The following is a 23,164-nucleotide window of genomic DNA, read 5'->3' as shown; positions in this document are numbered from 1 at the left end:
GCTCCGTCATTACGATCTCTCGCGATTGTGATCACGTTTGCTGTCGATTTCACTCTGTGATCGTCACTTCTGTCGCGATGATACCAACTTTCAATAATTATTATTTTATCAAGATCTTGACTAAAAACATACACGATCCTATGGTTTATCGAGAAATATCAAATCAGTTGCGTTAACTTTGTTTTGTGATACACTACTTATTTTGAAAGGAAAAAAAAGAAAAAAAATCACGAGAGACAATGTGTCGTATTTTTTTAGATAACCATTGTCTAATAATATAAACAACAAGTGGTTTTATATTATATGTATATTATTTATTTCTCGCGTTTACGAGCCCGCTTAATAAAAATGTGAAAAATATGATAATAATTAGTTTCGCACCGCTTGTACATATGCAAAGATGCAAAATGCACTTGCTCTGCTGCAGACCGTACACGGTCAAACGTCAAAAGTATATACACAGAATTGTTTTATTGAAAACAAAAACCACATTGTATCAAAAGATTAATTATATTTTTGAGAAAGTAAGTTTTTTCGAGTATTATTCCACGGCATTCCGTAATTAATATTATCAATTAAAACGCTAAAAAAATATATTGTTAATGAGGTTCCTCTGTTAGTTCGCAGTAATACGCAATCGTTACGCGCAAAGCTCTTTCTCAGTGCGATACTCGAATAAAATATGTAATTGTGTACACCATGTATATGTATATCTTAACGCGCAATGTTAAATAAAAACTTGTTTGACAAGGTCGTTCTGTTTTATTCTTTTTATTGTAAATTATTTTTGAATGCCATCAGCTATATAATATATCAAAGATCTATATGTAGTTTTACAAAAATGATGAAGTTTGTTTGGGAAGCGCAATATTGACAATATAGAGAGAAAATTTTAAAAGAAATAATTTTCTTGATAAAGAGAAAATTTTTCACAGGTTTGTCATGGTAAATCCACAACTGAATCTACAAAAGCGTTTACGAGTCAAGTTGAGATATTTTAAGCCAAATAAATGACACACTCAAATTTAAATTTGAACGTTGGCTTTTGACAATTGCGATATTTGTAGTTAAAGTATTTAAGAGTGTTATTTATCAAATTTAAGAATATTATTTATTTGACTTAAAACTTGATCTAGTGTGTCTACATTCAGTTGTTGTTATTTAATTTACAATGTTCCGTCATATTAACATTATATAAATAATAATATATTTGAAATATATAAATTATAAATGTGAAAAACTGAACAATTGCACGGTCCGGAGAAAATCGGTCACAAAGTAATTAAAAATATTAAAAAAGTCTGGAAGACAGAGAGAGCTGCGATCAGCCGCTTAATGGCCGGAATAATGTGCAAGTTTATAAGTCTCTTAAATCTAAGTATGTCTTACAAGATCAAGTAAGATTTGATGATCACGAACGAGTAAAGACAGTATATATATATATGTAACTTTGTGTAAATTGTACACATACATTAAAGTCCCTAAGAGAAATGCAAAAGTCTTCAAGCGGAATGTTGAATTTTTCATAAAATGTCCTTTACTTTGGAAATTGTATAAGTTAAATTTTTATCTTTTCTTTTTCTGTTACTTATTTAAGATTTACATATTGATACATCTGGAATCGATGTTTTTTTATTTATTCTTCGGAGCATATCTCCGCAGTACAACATCGTCGGATAAGTAACGGCGATCTTAATCATTATTATATCTTAATCATTATTATTATTAATTGAATATATAATTATTTGTTATATCTTAAAAAATGAATATAAGAAATATATATATAATGCGTTTGTATATTATATATAAAACTTCTTTGTTTTCTTTCGTCGTTGCAACTATAAAAAAAGCTTTCAAAAAACAAAATATTACAAATCGACTAGATACTAATAATGTTGCTTCCTCTCAGAGTAACACGCGTGTTTTGCTTTATATATATATATTATATATTTATACACACATGCTCTCGCTCTCGCTCTCTTTCTCTCTCTACATATCTACTCATGTCTTTCGTCTTTGTAGTAAAAATATTTTTTGGGCTTCATCTTTGGGCGATCTTCGTTAGTCTATCGTTAAAAAATAATTTGTTTCTTACCACTGCAGTAATGCATCCTTTTCTTCTTACATCGGATCGCAAAAGTCATCCGCATAAAAATGATTCTTCTAAGCACCATTGAAAATGACGAAAAACGTCTTTCTTAAATACTTAATTTGTGTCTAAGAGTAAAAATGATATATACAATTAGAGACATAAAACATAATTTGTTATTATTTCATTTAAAAAATGTTACTATCTTATGCCATTTTTAAAGTTCTTATATTTTCTTTGAACCTAGACTTTTGCGATTTTGGCATGCTTTAATTCGTTCCTCATACAATTGATACTTCGCGATCGATTTGTTTCATTTCGTTGATTTAGCAAAGATAAATGTCACTTTGCTCGTCATTAATTGTACAAAAGTCGCGGAATATTCTCGTTCACTTTATAAAAATAAATCGTCTGTTAATCACTATGTATGGAGGACTTCGTTGCGTAGTATTGTAGCTCTATATAACGTTATTTTGCGCGCACAAGTGTTTTATTGATTATTATATAAGCCATATTTTTTTTCTTTTATTTTGTATTATTAAATTTATGTTAAATATATGTATATTTACGCGAGTAGAAAAATGCGATTGAGCTAAAAGCTTGAACGATCTTTTGCTACACCGATATCTCTAATAACTTTAGAGATAACATTACACGATGATTTATCAATAATATTTACGTTCGACATAGTGTACATTGATCACGTATGATTAAAACGCGTTTTGATTAGACAGCACTCGACTCGTTTGATTATGTTTAGCAGAGAGGAGTGAGATACTTATCACATCGACTCGCTCTTCATAAGTGTATCATGTTTGAAAGCGGTCATCAGATTAGTGTCAACTTTGATAAAAATCGCTTGCTTCAACAATACCTCCATTCGCGATCGTAAGCGCTTCCTCACATTCAAAACTTCTCTTCAAAAATTTATAGATATGTTTGAGTACGTTCATTAAATTTTTAATAATTTAACTGAAACTTACTACAGACGCAAAATTACATACGCGCGTACTGCTGCTATGAATACTCGCAAGGCGCGAAAGATCGAGTAAGTTTTTCGGCAAACAAAAAACCGCTCGTCGCGATTTTCGTGTGACTTTATTTGACGGACTGCCTCGAAACAGAAGGATTAACCGGAGTCAGAGTCAGAGAATCCCTTTTCTTCTTGTTCACTCGACGTCCCACGTGCAGAACAACGTCACCGGCTTTCACGGACTTGAATTCGGCGATTGCTTCGGCGTGAGTCATACCGTGAAGAGGTTTCGAATTTATCGACAAAATTTCGTCCCCTGCAAGCGTATCAAATTTTTTTTTTTTGTCAATTATCTTCGTGACGGCAAGATTTTAAACAGAACGTCGTTAACATGCTTTTCTTTACCTTCTTTAACAGTACCCAGGTCAGCGGCTTGACCATTGGGAAAAACAGTTTTTACGTATATTCCCATGGTCCCGCGAGGACTGTCGGTGCCACCGACGATACTGAAGCCGAGTCCCTTGTGCCCGGGACCCTTGAGAAATCGGGCGGTCAGTATCGTGAAAGAAGCGCCGCTCTTACCGGGTCTTGGCAAAGTGCAGAAGCGCGATTCCTCGCCCTCTGCGCCCTCGTCGATGTCCTCGAGCTCCGAATCCGTATTCAGACCCTCGTCCGCATCTTGAGTACCCTAGAAAATCAATTTTGTCCTTTTTTTTAAAAAAAAATAACACCGACAGAAAAAAAAATATAAACGTGTTCTAAAGTTGTAATTTTTCAAAAACTATTAAAAAACTCTTTCGAATGAAGTCTACTCACTTGCCAAGTTTTCAAATGAGTCCCCGAAGAGCTGGGAATGTTTGCGACGCTCCTGCTGTTAAGTCTTCTCGGATTTCTTTTGCTGGGACTTCTTTCCATACCCAAACTAGTCGGTGCATCTTCCTTGATGCTGCCTCCGGTGCTCAAGATAGTCTCGCCCGAGTAATTGTTCACTTCTCCACCGACTTTGAAGTCGATGGATCTCTTTCTGGGCGTCACTCTAGGTATGTGTATTTCTTCGAACGACGGTTCCGACTGATTTCTAATGTTTTTCTGGAAGTGCACATTCTCATACGAATGATCTCTCGTCTCGGAGTTGCTTCTGGCCAAGTGTCTACCGACGTAAGGACTTCCTGTGGCCAACTCGTTTCTCTGACTGCTACGTTGGAAACGCACATTCTCGTAAGAATGATCGTGCACACCGCTGGCCTCGCGATTTTCCGAGTTGCTACGTTGAAGAACCGGTTGAATCCGCGATGAAGAAGATTTGGAGAGAAACGTCACGTTCTCGTAGAAGTCGCCTTTCGTTTCGTAGCTGCTCTCCGAGTAATTGAAGGTGTTGCCGCCGGTGTTACCGGCTAGCGGACTGGCGCAATGTGGCGAGTTTGGAACGCTACTCTCCGCTAAAGTTTCCAGGTTGTCGTGGAAAGGATAGGGCGGAAGGGATGTGGGCTCGCTCGAATCGTAGCGATTATCTTCAAAAGTTTGACTGGATGATGAGGTGAGCGGACTTGGCACATAAAAATTGGACGCGTTGTCTTTCTGTGGAGGAAATACTTCCGTCACGCTCAGAGCCTTCCGCTTTCTGATGCCAGCGTTGATCTTGCTGAATTTGCTGCGCAGCACGTGCTGGATATCGGCGATGCCTTTCGTCGTACCTGAAAATAGAACGTAAATTATGAAGCAGCGACACATGCACACATACACAATTTTAATAAGATTTCAGAAAAGCTAAAGACAGAATTCCATCGAAATTTACCTGGCAACCTCAAAGAGCTAGTCTGCAGCAACTTCTTCGGCGAGCTACCATCCTGAAGACTCTTCGCAGCCGGAGAGGCTTCTCTGCTAGCCGGTGTCGATCTTACAGCGTGTATAACACCGCGATTTCCTCCACCCTGTATCAACGCCTCCTGCGGCTCCGACGACTCCTGCACGGAGCATCTTCGACGCAGTTTCCGCCAACGCTGACTGATGCTCTTGTTCCACAGGTTTAAATCTGAAATAGAGACGAAAACTCAGTGCTCAGGATGTGATCCTCAGGATAAGGACCATTGATTCTCGCTCAACCGAAAATGCATTTACCGCTGCGAAGCATCGTTTTTAAAAAAACAAAAAAATAACCGTTTCGTTTCTTGGTCGTCACAGGCTTTAACGACCGGAAACACTTATCTCTTCCCTGCGAGATGGTACGACATTTTTCTATTTACACGCCGAGATAACGAGTCGAGTCTGATGAAAAGACACGTCACGACATGGATGAATGTAACGGTAACGATAGAACACTATCGGAAACAAAACAACGCCAGAGGCAGGGCAGCGATTTGTGCACGGATATGAAACATATTAGTGTATTGTTGTTTGAAAATATTATTGTTCCAAAATAAAATTGTGTGTATGATTATTAAAATGTATGTATAATTATAAAAAAAAGGTAAAATAAAATATAATAAGATTGGTAGAGTTTTTATAAACGTATATTATTATTTATAAATCATCAAATAATAATATCAAATTTGTAAGTAAATAAAAACACTTTACTTATTATCAAATCGTTAAAAAAAAAAGAAGTAATAAAAAGCATCTTTCGTGCTTATTCTCGTCACGTCAATTACAAAAATTCTGTTTGCCAATTCCTTATTACTTCCCCGATTGCGCATACCGACTCTCAATTACACCTTTCATCGCAAGCTATACAATTCAAACCATGATTACAATTCAATATAGTCTCCATGTCGCGACGTCCACGTGGTCGGAAGACGAAGAGACTATCCACGAAGCTGACTTCTTCGTAATGTCACTCTCGCGAGGTCAATAATCTTCTTTTTTTTCCACCCGGACTCACTCTGAAAAGCAACTTTGATCGAAACATTACGCGCGCACTGTATTACACCGTCACAGTTACTGACGTTGAAGGCTCCGTGAATTAGTGACGTCGACGACGAACTTTGTAATGGAGGTGTCAGGCCGGGTCAAATTTATCACCTTAATGCATTTATTAAACGCCGATGCAATTACCAAGTTCACTTCACGAGCGTCGTTGCGACGCGACGACGTCGGTGCGTTGCAACGCACTGATGCGCCGAAGAGCACCGACACCGGTTTGCGCCAGCCCGGGTTACCCCGACGACGGGGTTACCGTCATCTTGTGCAAAACGAACTTTCACTTCTCGTATCTCCGGATGCGCCCGATTTTACGAGGCCGCATCGACCGGACGTTGATGCACTCCTTCGGTCACTACGTGTATATTGTGAGACGATGCACGGCTGATGAGCCCGCCGCCTGCTTAATTGGTTTCTTAATTAACGTCAGCTCGTGTCAGCGAACTCGTGTGTGTGTGGATCGTAACATCAACTTTGGTATCATTTATTAATATCAATGTTTAAATATTTTTTAGTACACGATATCAGGAAGTATATCAAGGAGTTTGTTTATACATACGTTCTTACGACATGCTTTATGTCTCCAAAAGTTAAATCTTACGTAAAACGTTAAGTTTTACGTATAAAACTTCTTTATCTGAACTCTGTGGAAATTTTTGGAATACTTCACAGAGAAGATAATTTGGAGTAAAATGTGCACTTATAACATATATCTATATATTTCTTCAACTTTAAAAATACATTTCACTTTTAATTAAGAAAATAGTTAATTAAAACTTTCAACATGTCGTGGTTCTCACAATATATATTTTATAAAATAATAAAGTCACACTTATTTCTCATATTCACAAAATTTTTTATGTTTATTTGAAAACACACGCTGAATATTTTAAGACAACATTATTTTAAGACAAGTACCATTTTGTTCAATAGATTAACATTTCTCGATGTTGCTTGTGTTTTTCAGATTGCAATTATCTCTGTCTATTTTAACACTCTGTTGTCTCTGAGAGATAATTTAATCTGAGATCGATAAGGTGGCGTAATCCTGGAACAGGTCGACGTTGTTAACACGGAGTGTCTTGGGAGGAATGTGTTTAACATCCACCGGCATCACGGAGCTGCATGTAAATCCCGTATTAATTCCGTAGATTACGGAAAATCACCAGCAATTTCAATAATCTTCTTTGTCTTAATAACATCTCTCTTATTAGATTGGATGAATTTAAATATAGCTTTGTAATTTTTACACTGGGTGACTTTTACACTGGGTGAATCACGTAATTGTCTTAATATCACTTTAATATCAGTTGGATTGTTCGATCTTTGCAGAATCAGTTCGTTGTTGTCAAGATTTTTGTCATTTTTGGTTGCCGTTTCTTACAGAATTCAATAGATGATTTTTTGATCACCACAAATTTGAAGAGTTTGTCCAGACACATTATCCGCAGCTTGAAGCGCAACAGTGCAAAAAGAAACCGATGATGTAAGTTATCATTTCGGCCCGATCTGTGTTGATGTCAGACCGACGTTAATCAGTCACCAATTGTGTCTTTCCTTTGCGAGACGCGGATTTTCTCGCAATCGCTTACGTTTCCACGTTTCGTTTTGGAAATCGCGGAGTCTACATCGCGCGCGGTCTCGGCATAAACTGAAAGGCCCTCTCGAGCTTCACGCTCACACGCTGTCATGTGGAAGGCGTCACACGCGTGTGCGTGCCGCGGGTACAACACACGTGCGCATATGTACCTGTACATACTCGGTGTCACCAAAGAAGAGGATCTATGAATAAATATTCAACCAAATTTCTCAAAATCGAAAATATTTTTTTTAACTTTGAAGTGTTATTTTATTTTTTTTTTTTAATTTTAAAAATCAATTCATATGCCGAGAAGTTTTGAATTTATTTGAATTTATTTATTTATTTTTAAATGATTTTTCTTTTTTCTCTGATCCCACCGTGTATGCAATTTCAGACAGAGAGATCGTGTAGTGATTGTTAGAACCATCTGGCGTGTGTTAGTGCGAGCGGTCTCTTTCGCTTACGGACATAAGTGTCGTGTCAGATCCTGGCCCGAAATCTTTCCCCTCTTTCATTATTATTATTTTTTGTATGCTAGTATACAGAAAGCAGTTGTGATAGGAGAGGAGAGAGGATTTCAGGCTATGATCTGGCACCTCTGATGTCGTCCACCATATATACATGTGTCTATTAACGTATACAATCACGGCTGCGTGCACACCCTATGTGTAATTGTATGCGTGTGCCTCATGGTCAGGGCGGAACGCGTTATTCTCCGCGATAATGTGAGCGTGTCCATTGTGCGCGATTTGAACAAAAAGCTCACGATTTCCGACATCGATAATCGGTCGTGTGAAAAATAAACAATTATATTTTCTAAGTTGTACAAAATTTATTTCTTTAAAGTTTTGTTTACGCATTAAAATCTTTCTCTTTCCAGTGAATTTTTTGCAAAAAGCATTTTACAACATTTTCAAAGGCTGTTTTTCGCAATCTCTTAATTAAGAACCTATTAAAAAGCAAATGATAATGATCTTAATTAAGAACACAGAGCTTGAATGCCTCTCAATATCAGTCGGTTCATCGAAAGATCATTCACCGGCAATTAGAGGAGAGCCGATTGCGCGCGAATGGCGCTCTATTTTATCGTCTTATATACGGGACTCATGCATAAATAAGCAAACTCAGCCGGGAGTGACGAGGTTGTTCGCTGTCGGCGGGCGACGATAAACGCTTTAAAGAAACACGCACGAATGCAAGTAGTACGTGCGTACGCACGTACGCACGCACTCACGCATACTTAGCAGCACGTGCGCGAACGTGCTTGCGTTCGCGCGCGTATGTGTGTGAGACTTAAGTGACAAGTCGTGTGAGGTCAAGCCCAGAGAATGTTTCTTCCATTGCTCATTGTGTCTGGGGGCCTCAGTATAGGGGCCTGAGTTTCTACGGCGCATTCGAAGTAAGCGGTCGCCCTCGATGAGAATTTGCGACGCCATTGAAACGCAAAGACGAAAACCACTTGGGTTCGTTTCCTGTGATTCTGTCGTGAAACGTCTTTCAGAATATAATTTGTCCTTTTTTTATAATTGAATAACGGCATGAATGTTTTTTTCTTTTATATATTGTGGATGCAATTTTGCAGAGAGAGAGAAAGAATTGCGAATTTATATTCGAAATATAAATTGTACCATAAATAAGTGCAAGTACTCATGAACACCTCTACAAACTGCAATTCCCGATTTTCCACTTTATTTATTCCGTAAATCCGTCTCGTTCATCAACGCCATATTATTTCAGACATGTCTGATGCCTCACTCTGAACGCGGATGACAACGAAAACAGCATTACAAAAATGAAATCAGCAGACACATGTCGATTAAAACGTTGTCTCGTAGTTAAGAGACGATTGTAAACGTGATGGAATGTGTTTTCACAACGCGAAAATATATGGTCTAACCGCGGTAAAACCGCTTCTTGTTCGACGGCGAGTTTTACAGCGACCGTCAGTGCTAGTTTGTCAGCTACTTGAATAAAACAACGAACGATCAGGCCACTCGGAAGAGAACACGAGCATTCTTCTGGTACACGTCAGCGCGCAGAAAGGAGCTGAAGACGTTTGGCCGCGTTGGAAAGAAGACGGCGGGGCCGGGAATGGGACAGAAAAGGGGCCCTCATGAGATACACACAGTTTGCAGCTAGAAACGCGCATTAGACCGGCGCGAGAGGAATGCGTAAACGGTACACCGTATAAGTATATAGCTTTCCGATCTGTCTCGACCAATTCCAGAAACACTCGCTTAAACAAATGTCTTGCGAAACTTGCTCTTTCAGACTCAAAAAAAAAAAAAGAAAAAAACACATTAAATTAATGTTTAAATAATTCATAAAATAAACATATAAATATGCTTCTGCATATCCAACATTTAATAGATATATCTATGCATTGTTTGTAATCAAGAAGAAATTAACGAATATATTAACAAGACTTGTTGAAGTTTGCGGTTGAAGAACGGCATAATTTGCTCTCGCGTTATTTTTATTTTGAATAAGGCCAATGACGCGTCAAAGAGCCATCGGTGCATTGCTCTGTGTAGCAGTAGCTGATAATAGTATCGCTTGTCGCGTGCGCGGGATCATTCGCTCGTCGCGACTGTATATGAAATAGCTGAATCAGCGGGAATCGCCTGCATCAGGATGCAATTCACGCTGTAGCTGATTTGTAGAAAAAAGATAAATATGTCTGATAAGAATTTGAATTATATTTTACATTTACTTTATTTTATTTTATTATTTAAAAGTTTATTTTTTAATATCATATGCGCGGTGACTTGTACACGAATTGCGACTCCATACTTTCATTACACACGCTTCCATCCGTATCTTTCTGATAAATACTTTAAATCTCGCTTTGCGTAAGTAATATACATATCATGAGGTTCATTCGTCGGTTGACCATTGTCCGAAGAAGTGCGACATTTTAGGACGCATTTATGTCGACGGTGCGAATCGTTCGGAACGTGTCCGTGGTATAATCGCGTAACTGTACGAAGACAATGGCCGCGAGGCCGCTCGGTACGCATCGTTGATTCCAATTATGCGAGTTCTCAACCTCGATACCGCCGCCGTCGTCGCTTCCAAGATTACGCGATCGTTTATATATATTGTTGCCGTATCAATATGAAAAAATTGAAATTTTCTTATATGCAACTTTTTAAAGTTTTAAAACAAAATGAAAATTCTATTTTTAAAAACAATTACTGTTTTATACGTATCAGACCCCGACGCATCAGATTTCTTATGAATCTCGGGTTAAGATCATAACTTTACGAGAAGAGGGATATAGTATTACGGCAAATATCACAGAAGTTGAAGTTGTCTGTCAGTGGAATTGCCAAGACCATTCACCGGTATCGAGATACAGGCTCGTATAATAATCGCCCTCGCTCTGGAGCACCCAGGAAGACATCACAACGTGAGGACAAGTTCTTGATAGTAACAAGTAAGCGCGACAGATTTAAAACTGTCCGTGATTTAACCGCTGAACTCAATGCATCCAGGAAAACCTCAGTGACGGCCGATTTCTTCATATCTCTCGATATATATATAGGTATCCTCTAGATAAATTTCTCTGAGAACCAATAAGAAGAACCAATTTTGGGAGATATTTTCTAGATAAAGTTATCGAAAACTTATCTAGAAGAAAAAATTGGCTGTGAGTCAATCAACAGTGAGACGGCGCTTGGCAGCTAAGAATCTCAAAGGGTACATAGCTGCAAAAAAACCGTTACTAAAAATTATTAATAAGAAAAAAAGGCTTCAATTCCAAGCCAAGAAATTCCAAGACTGGGCAGAAGAGAACTGGAAAAGAGTCTTATTTATAGATGAATCAAAGTTTGAAATATTTGGAAGTAAGCGCCGTCAATTTGTACGCCCCGTTTACCCGGGGAGCGCGTGAAGCTCCAATGCATAGCACCAACTGTAAAGCACGGAGTGAGCTCTTTGTGATGGTTTGGGGATGTTTTGGAGGGGATAAAACTGGAGATTTAGTGTAAGTAGTGAGAACAATGAAGAAAGAAGATTATCACAGCATCCTGCAGCGACACGCCAAGACATCTGGTTTGCGTCTGATTGGCAAGGAGTTCATATTACAACAAGACAACGACCCGAAACATACATCGCAACTCTGCAAAAACTATTTGCAGTCGCTAGTGAAGAAGAAAATCCTAAAAATCATAAAATGACCGCCCCAGTCCCCAGATTGTAACCCAATCGAACTATTATGAGATGACTTAGACAGGAGGATCCGCAAAGAGCGAATTACGAGTGAGACGTACCTTTGGAAGGTCCTTCACAGCAAGAATGAAAACGTATCCCGACTGAATCCCTCCAAAAGTTGATCTACCGCATGCCAAGAGTGTGCAAGGCAATCATTAAGGCAAAGAGTGGTTACTTCGAGAAGTCTAAAATTTAATTAAAATTTTATATTCTAACAGCCTGCTAGATAATGTACGTACCTTAATTTTGTTTTTTTTTTTTCAGTTAAATAAATACTTACAAAATATATCGATTTTTTAATGTATTTTCCTCATATTGCACACTCTTATAATTTGAAATCGAAATTTTCATGTTTCACGTAATGTTGTTCGAGTTGTCACATCAAACAGTTAAAGTAAATTAATCGAAAAGCAACAAAATGAAGACAATGTTTTACTTACGACGTAAAATTTTACTTAAATTCTATTTTACCTAATCTCTATGACTGCTTGATAGAATTAGAGCGCGATGTTATCAAGCGAGACGCGAATGTTGTCACGCACGACGACAACAATGCGAGGCGAGGATGCACATATTGAATTACATTTTTCTTCCTACATGAAAGAATGCTGTTGCATATTGCGCCTTGCCGGAATTTTGTCATTACACCGCGGACACCCCATAAGTAATAATTTGGTCTCTCCGTCCGTCTTTCTTTCTTCGTTGATGGATCGCTAGATTGAATTACAGCACCGCCACCGTGGCAATTTGTCGGTCTGTGGTGTAATGTCGTCTGTGACGGCGCCGGTGATCCGCGTAATGCATGGTTTTAAGAAGACTTTGAAGAGAGGGACGAATCTTAAGAGGTTTCGTGGGAAAAAGATGTGTTCAAGATTTTTTCCCATATCATAACATCATTACACACTATATCGTACAAAATAATATAAAGCATAAATTCTTATAAAAAAAAGAGAGGAAAGAGAGCACACAAAATATTTTTTATCTAACTTTTTTAATTGTTTACTTTCATTTTCTTCTATTTTTTATTCTAACTGCTATGTAGCTTATGTTAAAATAGGTCACGCTGAAAATGCGAGCGGAAATATACATATCGCAATTTCTCCGCATAATTTTGCGCGCTCACAAAGCTTGCATTATATCGATTAATTTCACATTATCTTCTGTTTAAGTATAAACAGGGGTGCGAGACGTGCTATTATCGCACGCAGCCGAGCAAAAGTCACCAATCAGCTTTCAAGTCTCGGATCGTAAATCGCGAGGCTCAATGAACTACGATAGCTCAAAAATAGCATGAGAAAATGCAAATAGAGAAAGATGCAATCCGAGTGATTGTGATGCGGTGTAAATTTCGCGTTTTCTCCCCGAGTTTTTTCACTTCCTCGCAAACACATCGTCGAAGATGATGACAAGAGACACTCGAAGGAAATGTTTGAAATATCGAGCAGAACGAAGGTTCTTCTTTTGATGCGCAACTATGGCGCACGCGCATATGTGCGGTGCCGAGTGCTCGTAATTAAGTGCATAACGAGGCTTGTTTACGCCGAGTCCGGCCGGCCCTCGTAATCTCCCGAGCCGTTTAGTCTGCTGTTTTAATCTGACTCTCTTCTTGGTACCGTGTATGTACAGTCATCGTACGATATATCCGTACACCGTGTGTGCCCGTAAATAGAAACTTTCCCCGCGCTAAACTACATTGTTCCCGAGCCAATAGCGCGACACGCCCGCAGTTTCGCCAAATGCATTTAACTCCAAAGATCTCGTGACATTAAAGGAATTATTGAATTTAAAGAATTAAGAAGAGAGCACAAAGAAACAAAAGCGAGAGTCAAATTTTTTGCTAACATACCTTTTAGAGAAATCAGATTTCTCGAACGTATATATTTTTCGGATGACGTATCAAGATTGTTCACTTTCGAGAAGCGGTTCCATGTTTATTCATGCGCGTCAAGGTGAAAATGTCAAACATTTACCACGCAACTATCGCAGATTTCTCTCACCTTTACCGTGCATTTTGCCTGTAAATGGCTCGACAAACAGCGCGGCACAAATCGACATCAATTCGTCTGGGCGTTGTGGAAGACCCGATACAATTTATTATAAGTCATCTTAGCGATTTGTATTTCCCCTCTTCTCCTATTCATTTCTTCTAATCGCAAAATATCAATGTACATTAGCAAATATATTTGACCTTTGCAATTACATGTATATATATATATATACACATATTTCTTTTTTTAATGTAGAATTTATTCTAATGTCTTGCTTGCGTGCTATTATTTTGACACGGAGTAACAATAACTGGCGCTAATTCTCACACTTCTGTAATTGTCACTTAGTTTCATATTTGCTAATCGTACCAATTACATACATATTTGTTAATAAAATATTTGTTAACTAATAAACGCACACTACTTTCTCGTGGATCACCCAGTATGTGCAAACTGTGGAATTATTTTCATGCAACGCATCTCGCTAAAGTGTACATCAGATTAACTTGCAGAACATTCGAGAATATCTTGCGAAAATTAGCCGACACCTTAGCACGGGTCATAAAATCTCACCTTCCCATGTCAAAGGTCGAGTATGCATATCGTGCTACTCACGCGATCTCACCTATGTATGCGCATGCTGTGTGTATATATACGCTACCTAGTGTACGCTGTGAATCCCTCGCGAACCCTTTCCCCTTACGGAAATTCTGTGTGCAAGAAAGGTTACACAATTTCCTGTCGTCGTATCCGCACTGGCTTAACCCTCCGTTTAGCGAACTTTCCCTACCGCATAGAGGGAATTTCTCCGTTCAAAGAAACTCCTCGTGATCTTTCACCCCGGCGACTTTTCCGAGAAAGAGTTAATTGATAGCACACATCGTGAAGGTAATAGCATTAATTAATGATCGCGGAAAGGAAGCTTGCATTATATCTTGCGAGTAGCTTTTACTTCGAAACCTTTAGCCAACGGAGTCGCGCAAATTTTATTTTAGACTTGAGATTTCCCATAATTTTTTTTTACTGATTATGTAAAATATATACAATGATCGATCACAGTATTCTCGTTACAATATTATCAAAAACCAGATATCTAGAGGGAAAGTTCTTGTTCACTTCCATACGGAGGATTTCAATATTACAAAAATTAAGACACCCGAAGAAAAGAGAGTGAGATCTTCTCACCATGACAACGCGCACCCTCTCATCTCTCACCGAGAGTGTTCTTTTCTTTTTTTTTTTTTTTTTTTAGTAAAAAGGAAGGAAAAATCAAGTATTACCTTTATTATCGCAGACGTCACAGAGCACCATGTCAGCCGACTACAGCAAGATCAAGCAAGACGCTTGTTCTACCGCGTGCTTGCATTTGCACTAAGATATTTCGTGACGTAAGGTAACATCGAGGAGTAGAAATGGCAGCGAAGGGAGAATTTTGAGGACAAGGAAAAAATGGAACAAGATGAAAGGAAGCGAGACGGTGTTGGACGAACGAACGGATGAACGGCACTATCGATCGGATTAGTCTGTAAAACGTTAACAGTTTGACAGCCACGTTTGTACTGACGACGCGGTACATCGGCCTGCATGGGTAGCAGCAACGAGATAGAAGAAAGAGGGGGTGAGACCGATGCGACGGATACGATGTAGTGGGGACGCCAGATCAATATTAGGGCGTAGACTCAAGGGCAAGGGTCGTTAGCAGGGCGAACGTTCTATATATACGGGGTGTCGATGCTCTAACCGAAAATTCGTTCAGGGATTGATTGGAGTCAAACTTTTTCGACAAAAGTTCTAGCGCGTATAAAAAAAAAACAGAAATCAGAATCAGAAACTTTTGAGCATCAAATCGGATCAAAAGTTATCAAATAAATATGTACATGTAAATATATAAAATATATATGCAATATATATGTGTACGTTCCCGAGAACTTTCAACTTGAATTTATGTTCCTCTTTGCATAAGCGTCCTCACGCTATTTAGTATCTACATATCCGGGTCGAAAGCTTGGTATATGGATAGAATCATCACTTCAGAACTTTCATTATAAATCTGAGAGAATTCGTGTGTTCGTTTCTCTGTTGAAGGCATATACAGAGACATCTTTATCTACATATGTGTATGTATGTGCGTAAAGAAACATACACTCTATATTAAGGACTACACCCTGACCTGCGGTAGTAACATAAATGAACGAATGAACGAGCGAGCGTGAGGGAGCTTTCTAAAAATAAGAGTATTTCTCGAGAAATCAATGGGTCCGCTAGATGTGCTTTAATTTTAAAACATTCAGTTCAAAATAAATTACTGTTCATCGCACCCTTCCAACTATTTATTATTAAAAACATTCGAAAGTTTCGTGCTTCAATGATCAATTGCTTTAACTAAATTCGAACGCAGGGTTTACATTTTTTTTTTAGAAGAACTCACTAAAACGCGAATTATCAGATATTTATTTTTTTTTAATTACCTTTTCGCTGGTCCTCGCTGTCGGAATGAAGTTCAACGTCGTGCAGTCTCATTGATTGTACCAATCCTCGCCAGTGACTTCTCGAGTGTCTTCTGTTGCCAAGATCGCTTCTGAGATCAGCCAGCTGCTGGTCGGACTCTTTCAACAGCCCATCCAGAATATCCGGTCTTTCCAGATTAGAACTAGACCTAGAATTTTCTTCCGCGCTCAATGCGCTCAATAAATCCTTCTCAAGATTGTAGACTCCTCGAGTTTCCAACTCGCGCGAGCGCTCATCCGCGGAGCAATCTGCGTCTTTCCACTCTCGGCTCTTCGAGTTCTTCTTTCTGCGAGCGGGAGGACGCGGCTGATCTTCTGAACTCGTCTCTTCTCTTTCCTTTTGCTCGTCTTTCGAGTCCTTTTCTAAAATCTTTTCTTGAAAAATTTTATTCGACGTTTTTTCGTTCGCGTCCTTGGTTGACGTTCTGTTTGACACGTTCCTCGGATTGTTGTATCGATCTTTTAAGCACTCCCGATTGCCTCTAGACGCTTCTAGGAGCTTCTGCGCTAGCAGTCGAGTTCTGTTGATCTCGGTTCCAGATTTCCTCTCTTCTTTTTCCAAATCGCTCTTGATTTTTCTCTCGTTGTTACTTCTGGTCGCCGTTTTGGGTGAGGGATCTGTCGATTGAAACATTTGCTGGATCTTGAAGATGTCCGACCGAATCTTGGCCGAGGTCGGCGGGTCGCTCTTTTTGTTTCGAATCGCCAATTTCGATTCGAATGATCGTCCCATTCTCTGCGACGAATCTCTGTGATTTCTCTGTGTTGGTTGAGTGTTTCTCAGTCTTTCCAGATCTTTCAGATTTGCCAGAAGGGAACTGTGAGTACGCGGTATTCTGGCATTGCCTTCTTCGAGACCGACGTCGACGCTGCGCGGTCGATTACGAGAATCCGGCTTGCTGATTTTGTCGATCGGCGTCAAAGATTGATCCGTGAAGACGGTCTCGCGAATTTGACTGATGTTGCGCAGCCTGGGCGCGCCGATCTTCATTCCGGTGGTCCTCATGATTACCTTTTCGACCGTCTCAATATCCCGTTCGCGACCCAATCGTCTCTCCTCGATCAATCGCGCCCGATTTGCGTCGATTGGTACTGCAAAGGAATTGTGATAAATCGATCCCTTAACGGAAGCGGCAGCGCGTGAATTCGGCCCGGAATTGATGGGCCTGCTGCTGCGCAACGGAGACACTCGAACCAGTTTCGGCGCATCTCTGGGATCGTCCGTTTGCAAACTGCCTCTGTACACCATCTTTCTCGGTTTTGTTTTCTGATTTTGTTTCTATTCGTCGATGCGAATAAAACTCATTCACAGTGTGTCATTGTATACACCTAAAAAAAAATTGAAAATATTAGTGTTGAAGTAATTAACAAAAAGCAATGTATATGTTGTTATTAAATTATTATTAGCTAATGAAAGAGCTGAGGTCAGATTTTTGTCATTAGAGCTATTGAGCAAAAGTGTGGTTGCGCTGTTCACAAAAAAAAACAAATCACACACTCTTTATCGCGTAAGATAACTTATGAACTTTAAATAGAGCCGCGCGGATTAAAACAGAGTATCTGAAACGGCCGAGCGAGTTCGTAGAATGCCCTGTTTAACCGATACTGTAATGATGTAACTTTCCACTGTAGTTTACGTTCTACCAGCGGCTTACACGTCAACGTTAATCTATGCAAATTACAGCGGTGAAACTTCAGCACCGTTGTAACAAAAACTCACGCTTGACTGAACATGTTAACATAATTGTAATTTGAGCAAAACCTCTCAGCTTCTAGCCGCAAAATGAAATTTGCGCGAATCAATTGATTTAATTAATTTGACAAACGTTCTTTTGTGTCTCGATCGGATTAACATTGTTTTGCAATATTTGCCTACAAGACAGTTTTTGCAACTTGTTGCATACGCGCGTTTCGACGTCAGCTCGTTTCGCAAGGTCGTTTGACTCGACGTTCAAATATCACCGACCACGCTGAAAATCACCTCGGACGTGTAATTTAATTTATCAGAAAATGCGGCGAGAAGTCGACGGAGTCTATAATCGACGAGCAAGAGAACGGATCACGACCATCGGGCAGTAGCTGCGTTTCATGTGGGTGTCACGCAACGCATGTGGGCAGCGACCCGGTCGCGTGTTTTGCAACACGCGTGTACATACATGCGTTCGTGTTCGTGCGTATGTGGGTGTCGCGCGCGCGGTCGTCGGCGTTAAAACGCCCGTGTTCGGGCGACGCGCACGCGGCTGCATTCTAATCGACGTCCGCCGCGCTCTAATCGTGCGGGATCGAGAATCGTTCGATCGGAGATCGAGAGTTGACAGCCCCACGAGCTGCCATAAATGGCCAGCGGGAGCGATCGCGCGTATACGAACGAACGGCGGATGCCTCCTGCAATCGGGAACAAATCGATCATCGTCATTATCGATATTGCTACCCGAGTGTCGTCGCGCAGCGATATAAGTCCCGTGACGTAATGTTGGAGTTCTTGTCCTCTTTCTCACTCTCTCACTCTCTCTCTTCCTCTTTTCTAAAATTATTACATCATCTTCTAAAGTAAAGCTATATTTTAATTTGTAATGTGGGACGATCTTCGAACTGTCAATTATATATAAGCAGATAAAAAATATTATTTAACATAATTTCAATTAAATCATCTAAAACAATTATGGATTTCTCTTTTTTAATTTAAGACAATAAGTCTTGGTATATGATAACGAGGTGTATGGTATGTACTGGTTTCACTTGTACTTCGAATTTCTTGCGAATTACTCTCCATCGTTACGATTCCGCTAAATCTAATTAGATGCTATTAAAGATATAAACGAAGTTAAGGAAGATGACAAAAGCGCGAAACTTGCTAAAATATTTCTAAGTAGCAAACTTAATTAGTAATACTTGTTATAATTCTGATTCAATTATCTGGTTTGTATCGCTGGATTCATTTCGAATTCGTCATTAATTGGCAAGGATAAATCTATAATTGCTATAGTCTTCTCTCTCTTTCTCTTTCTGTTATTTTTAACCAACATCTAGTGACGATATTTCCTTGATTCAAGTTTAATTTATTATATTGCCGAATTCTAATTGCCGGTCAAATCGGCAATACAACTATTATATATTCTTAATTAATTCTTAAAGATAAGCATGTAAATGGTCATTTTTGTTACACATTATCTCTCATAAAAGAAACTCTATTTTTCCTGAAAAAAAAAAAACCAATTAACATTTTTTCCCGACACGATTACGATCGCTTTGGCTAACCGATTATAATCGCGATATGCCTGAATCGGCGAATCCGTCACGGATGCGCTTGCTTGCTCGAGGAAATACACAGATACACGCCAACTTCGCACGCGTTTAACGGAATTAGACGTCGTTTCCCGTGGTGCTCGCGGGGACTCAACCGAGCGAAATCCAAAATCGTCCATCACACGACGCTTTTTGCGTTTCCGGCAGCGAGCTGGCAATCGCGCGCAAGACGCAGAAAGAACGTGTATAACTGTTTGAACGTACCTGGTTTCATTTCTCGCGCGATTCGATGCGAAAGAGGCTCGAGGAAACCGTGAGAGATTCGCGAAATCTCGCGGCAAACGAACTGCTGCTTTTTCTCTTCTCGCCTCGTCGAGCTAGTAACGGGAAACTCCTGCCTTCTGCTTGCGGTCGGGTCTCTCGTCGAGTCTGTAACAAGAAAATCCATCCATTTTCCATTAGAATGCCACCACAAGGGAACGGTATTATGGTTTTCCGCACGCGCGCTGCTTCCATTCTCTCCGCTCTCGGTGTCTCGCTCCTTACTACATCGAAACCGACGCAGATCTGACCGGATCGATCTGAGTGAATAAGACAGAACAAAGAGATATCTCGGTGTTAAAAATTCAAACAAGATTTAGTAGCGTCAACGTAAAAAAAAAAAAAAACCGTTATTCTACTTTGAATTTCCTTACGATGTAATAGCAAATTCTAAAGCAGCCAAATAATTTCTGCTCACGAAAAGATGTCCCGTATACCTAACCAAAGGTAACTTCTCTCATCCCCACGACAGATGTGCGTGACTATATTTAACGCGAATATAATGATCATTACTCGAAGTTCTTCCTTCACTCAAACGTCGCATTTTGATTACGTCGGCCAAGTATTATAATGCGAATCGCATCCACCGTCAATCTCCGTGTGAAACTTAGCGGATCGACTTCCTCCGCGAATCATAGCTATTCCGAACGGACTCCGAGTGATCCAATTCCGTGTAAGTGGATGAGAAACGGCGGATAGCAAACTGTTCTCGCCGCTGCTTGACAATATAACTATGCAATAACAATCTGTTTTAGAAAAAGCAGACTGCGTTCTCTACTACTACCATGCATTTAATATTTACGCGCTGATGCTATGTTAGAGACGAGTGACGTAATATCGAATCAGCATAATTTATCATTCTCCGTGTAGCAACAACTCGTTGGCCGTTCCACACCGTTTGAAGATCGCTGCACATAGCAAGTGACGTAATCGAATCAAGATAAATCTCATTAGCTGAAATTTCGCCTGATTTAGCTCGAGTCTTCTCAAATTTATATCTCGATTTATTATCAACTGTTAATTTGTTTTTTTTTTTTTTTTTTTGAGTCAATATTCCAGTGCACATTGTTAACTCGATAACTGATTAATTCATTGTTAACTCGATAACTGATTAAATTAGTTACTTAAGATTGTCACTCGTCTTTAGCCAAACAAAAGTTAATATGTGTGATTTAACAGTGACTCTTTACGACATAATTTCTCGAATTAATTATCCTCGTATTACGCGATCACGTTACTTTCTGTGTCGATAACAGGTTAATTAAAATTTCTCTGATCGCATCTATATTATAACACCACGGCCACTCCACGCTTGGAAAATCACTAGACCAACTTCCGTGAGTAAGAAACGGCTGATTTACAAGTCTACGCTTCTTACACACCACGCATGTAACGCTAATCTCGCTCTTACCAGAATGCTTGTTATATTAGTTCAAAATGTGCGGAAATGAACGATATTGTTCGATCGCGCGAGATAACGAGTTCAAATTAATTTGAAAATCTCGTGAGGTGAATCGTGAACTTTTGTTGAAAATCTTTGCGTGTGTGTAAGAATCAGTAACTTCGGCTTTTTCTACCGATCCTCCTGATTACGAACAATCTGTTAGGTACATTTAATTAACCACATACTTTCTTCAGAATAATGTAGTTCTTTTTCAACATGATAATTTCCTACTGCAAATATAAAAACTGTGTTTTTTTATCAGTATATCGATACTTAAAGTTTTCTTAATTAGAGTTATAATTACCTCTTTACATAATCCAAAGTAACAGTCCAAAAATTCTCTTCAGCTTCCGAGAACTCAGCTGTTCGACTCTGTCAAACTCTCTTCTTATCTTCCTTTATATCAATGTCTGCGTGCGTGTGTGCGTACGCGATAACACTATTTGAAGACCTGACTCGTATCCGGAAAAGAGAGCGCGAGTCGTCGACACATCATTCGGCATTCACGAAGCTTTATCGTCAAGAACGTTCACGGCATCGCGCGCGATTATTCTGTCATAATTGGCACGGAACCGACCTTTTCACAATACGCTTTGGACACGCGTCGAATCACTTTCAAAGATGCGTGTTTCACACGGAAACGAAGATCTCTGTTTTTTTTTTTTTTCATGCAACGTAATTTTTTTGAGAGAAGCAGTATTTTTCACAACTATTTCAAATTATTTTGGTGTCGTTCAGTTTTTAGTCTTCTTTTCATTATGTTAATGTCTTCTCGAAGTATTTCTATTTTTTCAAATTTCAGTTTTTTATTTAATGGAAATATAAGTGCATTGCAATATATATGTTGTATATATTTTATTATCTTCTCCGGAATTGTTTTACAATATTTAATTTTCTAATATAAAGGCAATTTTTCACTTGTCGCTTCTTCTCTTCTCACTTTAGCTTTCTTTTTGGCGGGCTTATCTCGCTGCACTGTTTTGTTGTCACTCTTGTGCATGCATCACTCGCGGAGACGATTCACGGCTGCACCATGTGCTCCCGTGCCGTGAGAAGCACTGAATGGGTTCGCCAGACACGAAACATAATCGCGTCAAGCAGGCAAGCAGCTACACAATACACATACATACACGCGCGCATTATACAGAGCTCTTTTCCTTTCCATTCCATTCCATTCCATTCTGCCGCTTCGGCAGTGGGGTACGTCTTCCCCACTGTGTACGTATATAACACAGCCAACACACCCACGTGACACCTGGTATATTTACGTGGGACGCCGACGTTGGCGGGAGAAGGAAAATAGAGATGAAGATTTACACAGATTTATTTTGTGTTGAGACTCATGCAAGAACAATAAAAACTTAATTGTTAAGAGTGATGCAATTGGCAGATACATCAATAAAAAATTGACATTAAAATTTATCAAAATGTAAATTATGACAAAAAGAAGTTAACAGATAAGATTTTTAACTTAGACAGAAAAAGAGAGAGACAGAGAATTCTTTTTGACTTGGTTTTGTTTTGAGAAAAGACTGTTGCAAGTGACAAGAGCAGATTTCACGGCCGTCATTTTAGGCAAAAATATGATACGGCAATTAAACGCTTTTACGATCGACCGTTTTGCAACGGTACTTGAGTTGTGACATTAATTAAGCGACTGAAGTTTCTTTCAGTTTTGACATCGAATAAACGGTGTATTGACGTTCTGTCATTGTTGACAAATAAGTAATTTAATGAAACGTTTAGTATTCAAACAAATACATCGATGTTAATCAATAAGAAATTTATGTCGCTAAACACGACGGAATTTTTCACAAGTGGCCGGGACTGATCATCTCGCATAACTTAAGTTTCCTCGCCATTCTTAAGTTTCCCTTTCTCTT

At 39.2% G+C, this 23,164-nt stretch overlaps 1 protein-coding gene across 3 annotated transcripts; it reads right to left on the bottom strand.

The window, feature by feature from the left end:
* Positions 1–1,801: 1,801 nt before the first annotated feature.
* Positions 1,802–22,132, bottom strand: LOC109858213. Of its 3 annotated transcripts, none has more exons than XM_020435276.1 (7): positions 21,586–22,132; positions 19,781–19,945; positions 16,232–17,599; positions 4,858–5,094; positions 3,879–4,756; positions 3,468–3,750; positions 1,802–3,378 (listed from the first exon to the last, which is right to left on the bottom strand). In XM_020435276.1, the coding sequence occupies exons 3-7, from the start codon at positions 17,517–17,519 to the stop codon at positions 3,188–3,190; spliced, it is 2,877 nt and encodes a 958-aa protein (XP_020290865.1). In that variant the 5' UTR covers positions 17,520–17,599; positions 19,781–19,945; positions 21,586–22,132; the 3' UTR covers positions 1,802–3,187. The 3 variants fall into 3 exon arrangements, with proteins under 3 accessions (XP_020290865.1, XP_020290871.1, XP_020290880.1); XM_020435282.1 differs by lacking the exon at positions 21,586–22,132 and adding an exon at positions 20,351–20,471; XM_020435291.1 differs by lacking the exons at positions 16,232–17,599; positions 19,781–19,945; positions 21,586–22,132 and adding an exon at positions 5,811–6,731.
* Positions 22,133–23,164: the final 1,032 nt, after the last annotated feature.

This window comes from Pseudomyrmex gracilis, unplaced genomic scaffold (genome assembly GCF_002006095.1).
Source record: "Pseudomyrmex gracilis isolate BER0280 unplaced genomic scaffold, ASM200609v1 scaffold_6, whole genome shotgun sequence".
NCBI lineage: Eukaryota > Metazoa > Arthropoda > Insecta > Hymenoptera > Formicidae > Pseudomyrmex > Pseudomyrmex gracilis.
Note: the sequence above shows the minus strand (reverse complement) of the source record. Positions and strands in the feature narration are given on the sequence as shown.

Bases quoted from the DNA above. Each gene is read 5' to 3' on its own strand.
- LOC109858213 (XM_020435276.1), bottom strand. From the start codon at position 17,519: ATGGTGTACAGAGGCAGTTTGCAAACGGACGATCCCAGAGATGCGCCG. The intron at 5,095-16,231 runs GTAATTAAAAAA...TCTCTATTTCAG, and splicing joins CAGCGAGGACCAGCGAAAAG to ATTTAAACCTGTGGAACAAG. The intron at 3,751-3,878 runs GTGAGTAGACTT...TTGATTTTCTAG, and splicing joins CTCATTTGAAAACTTGGCAA to GGTACTCAAGATGCGGACGA.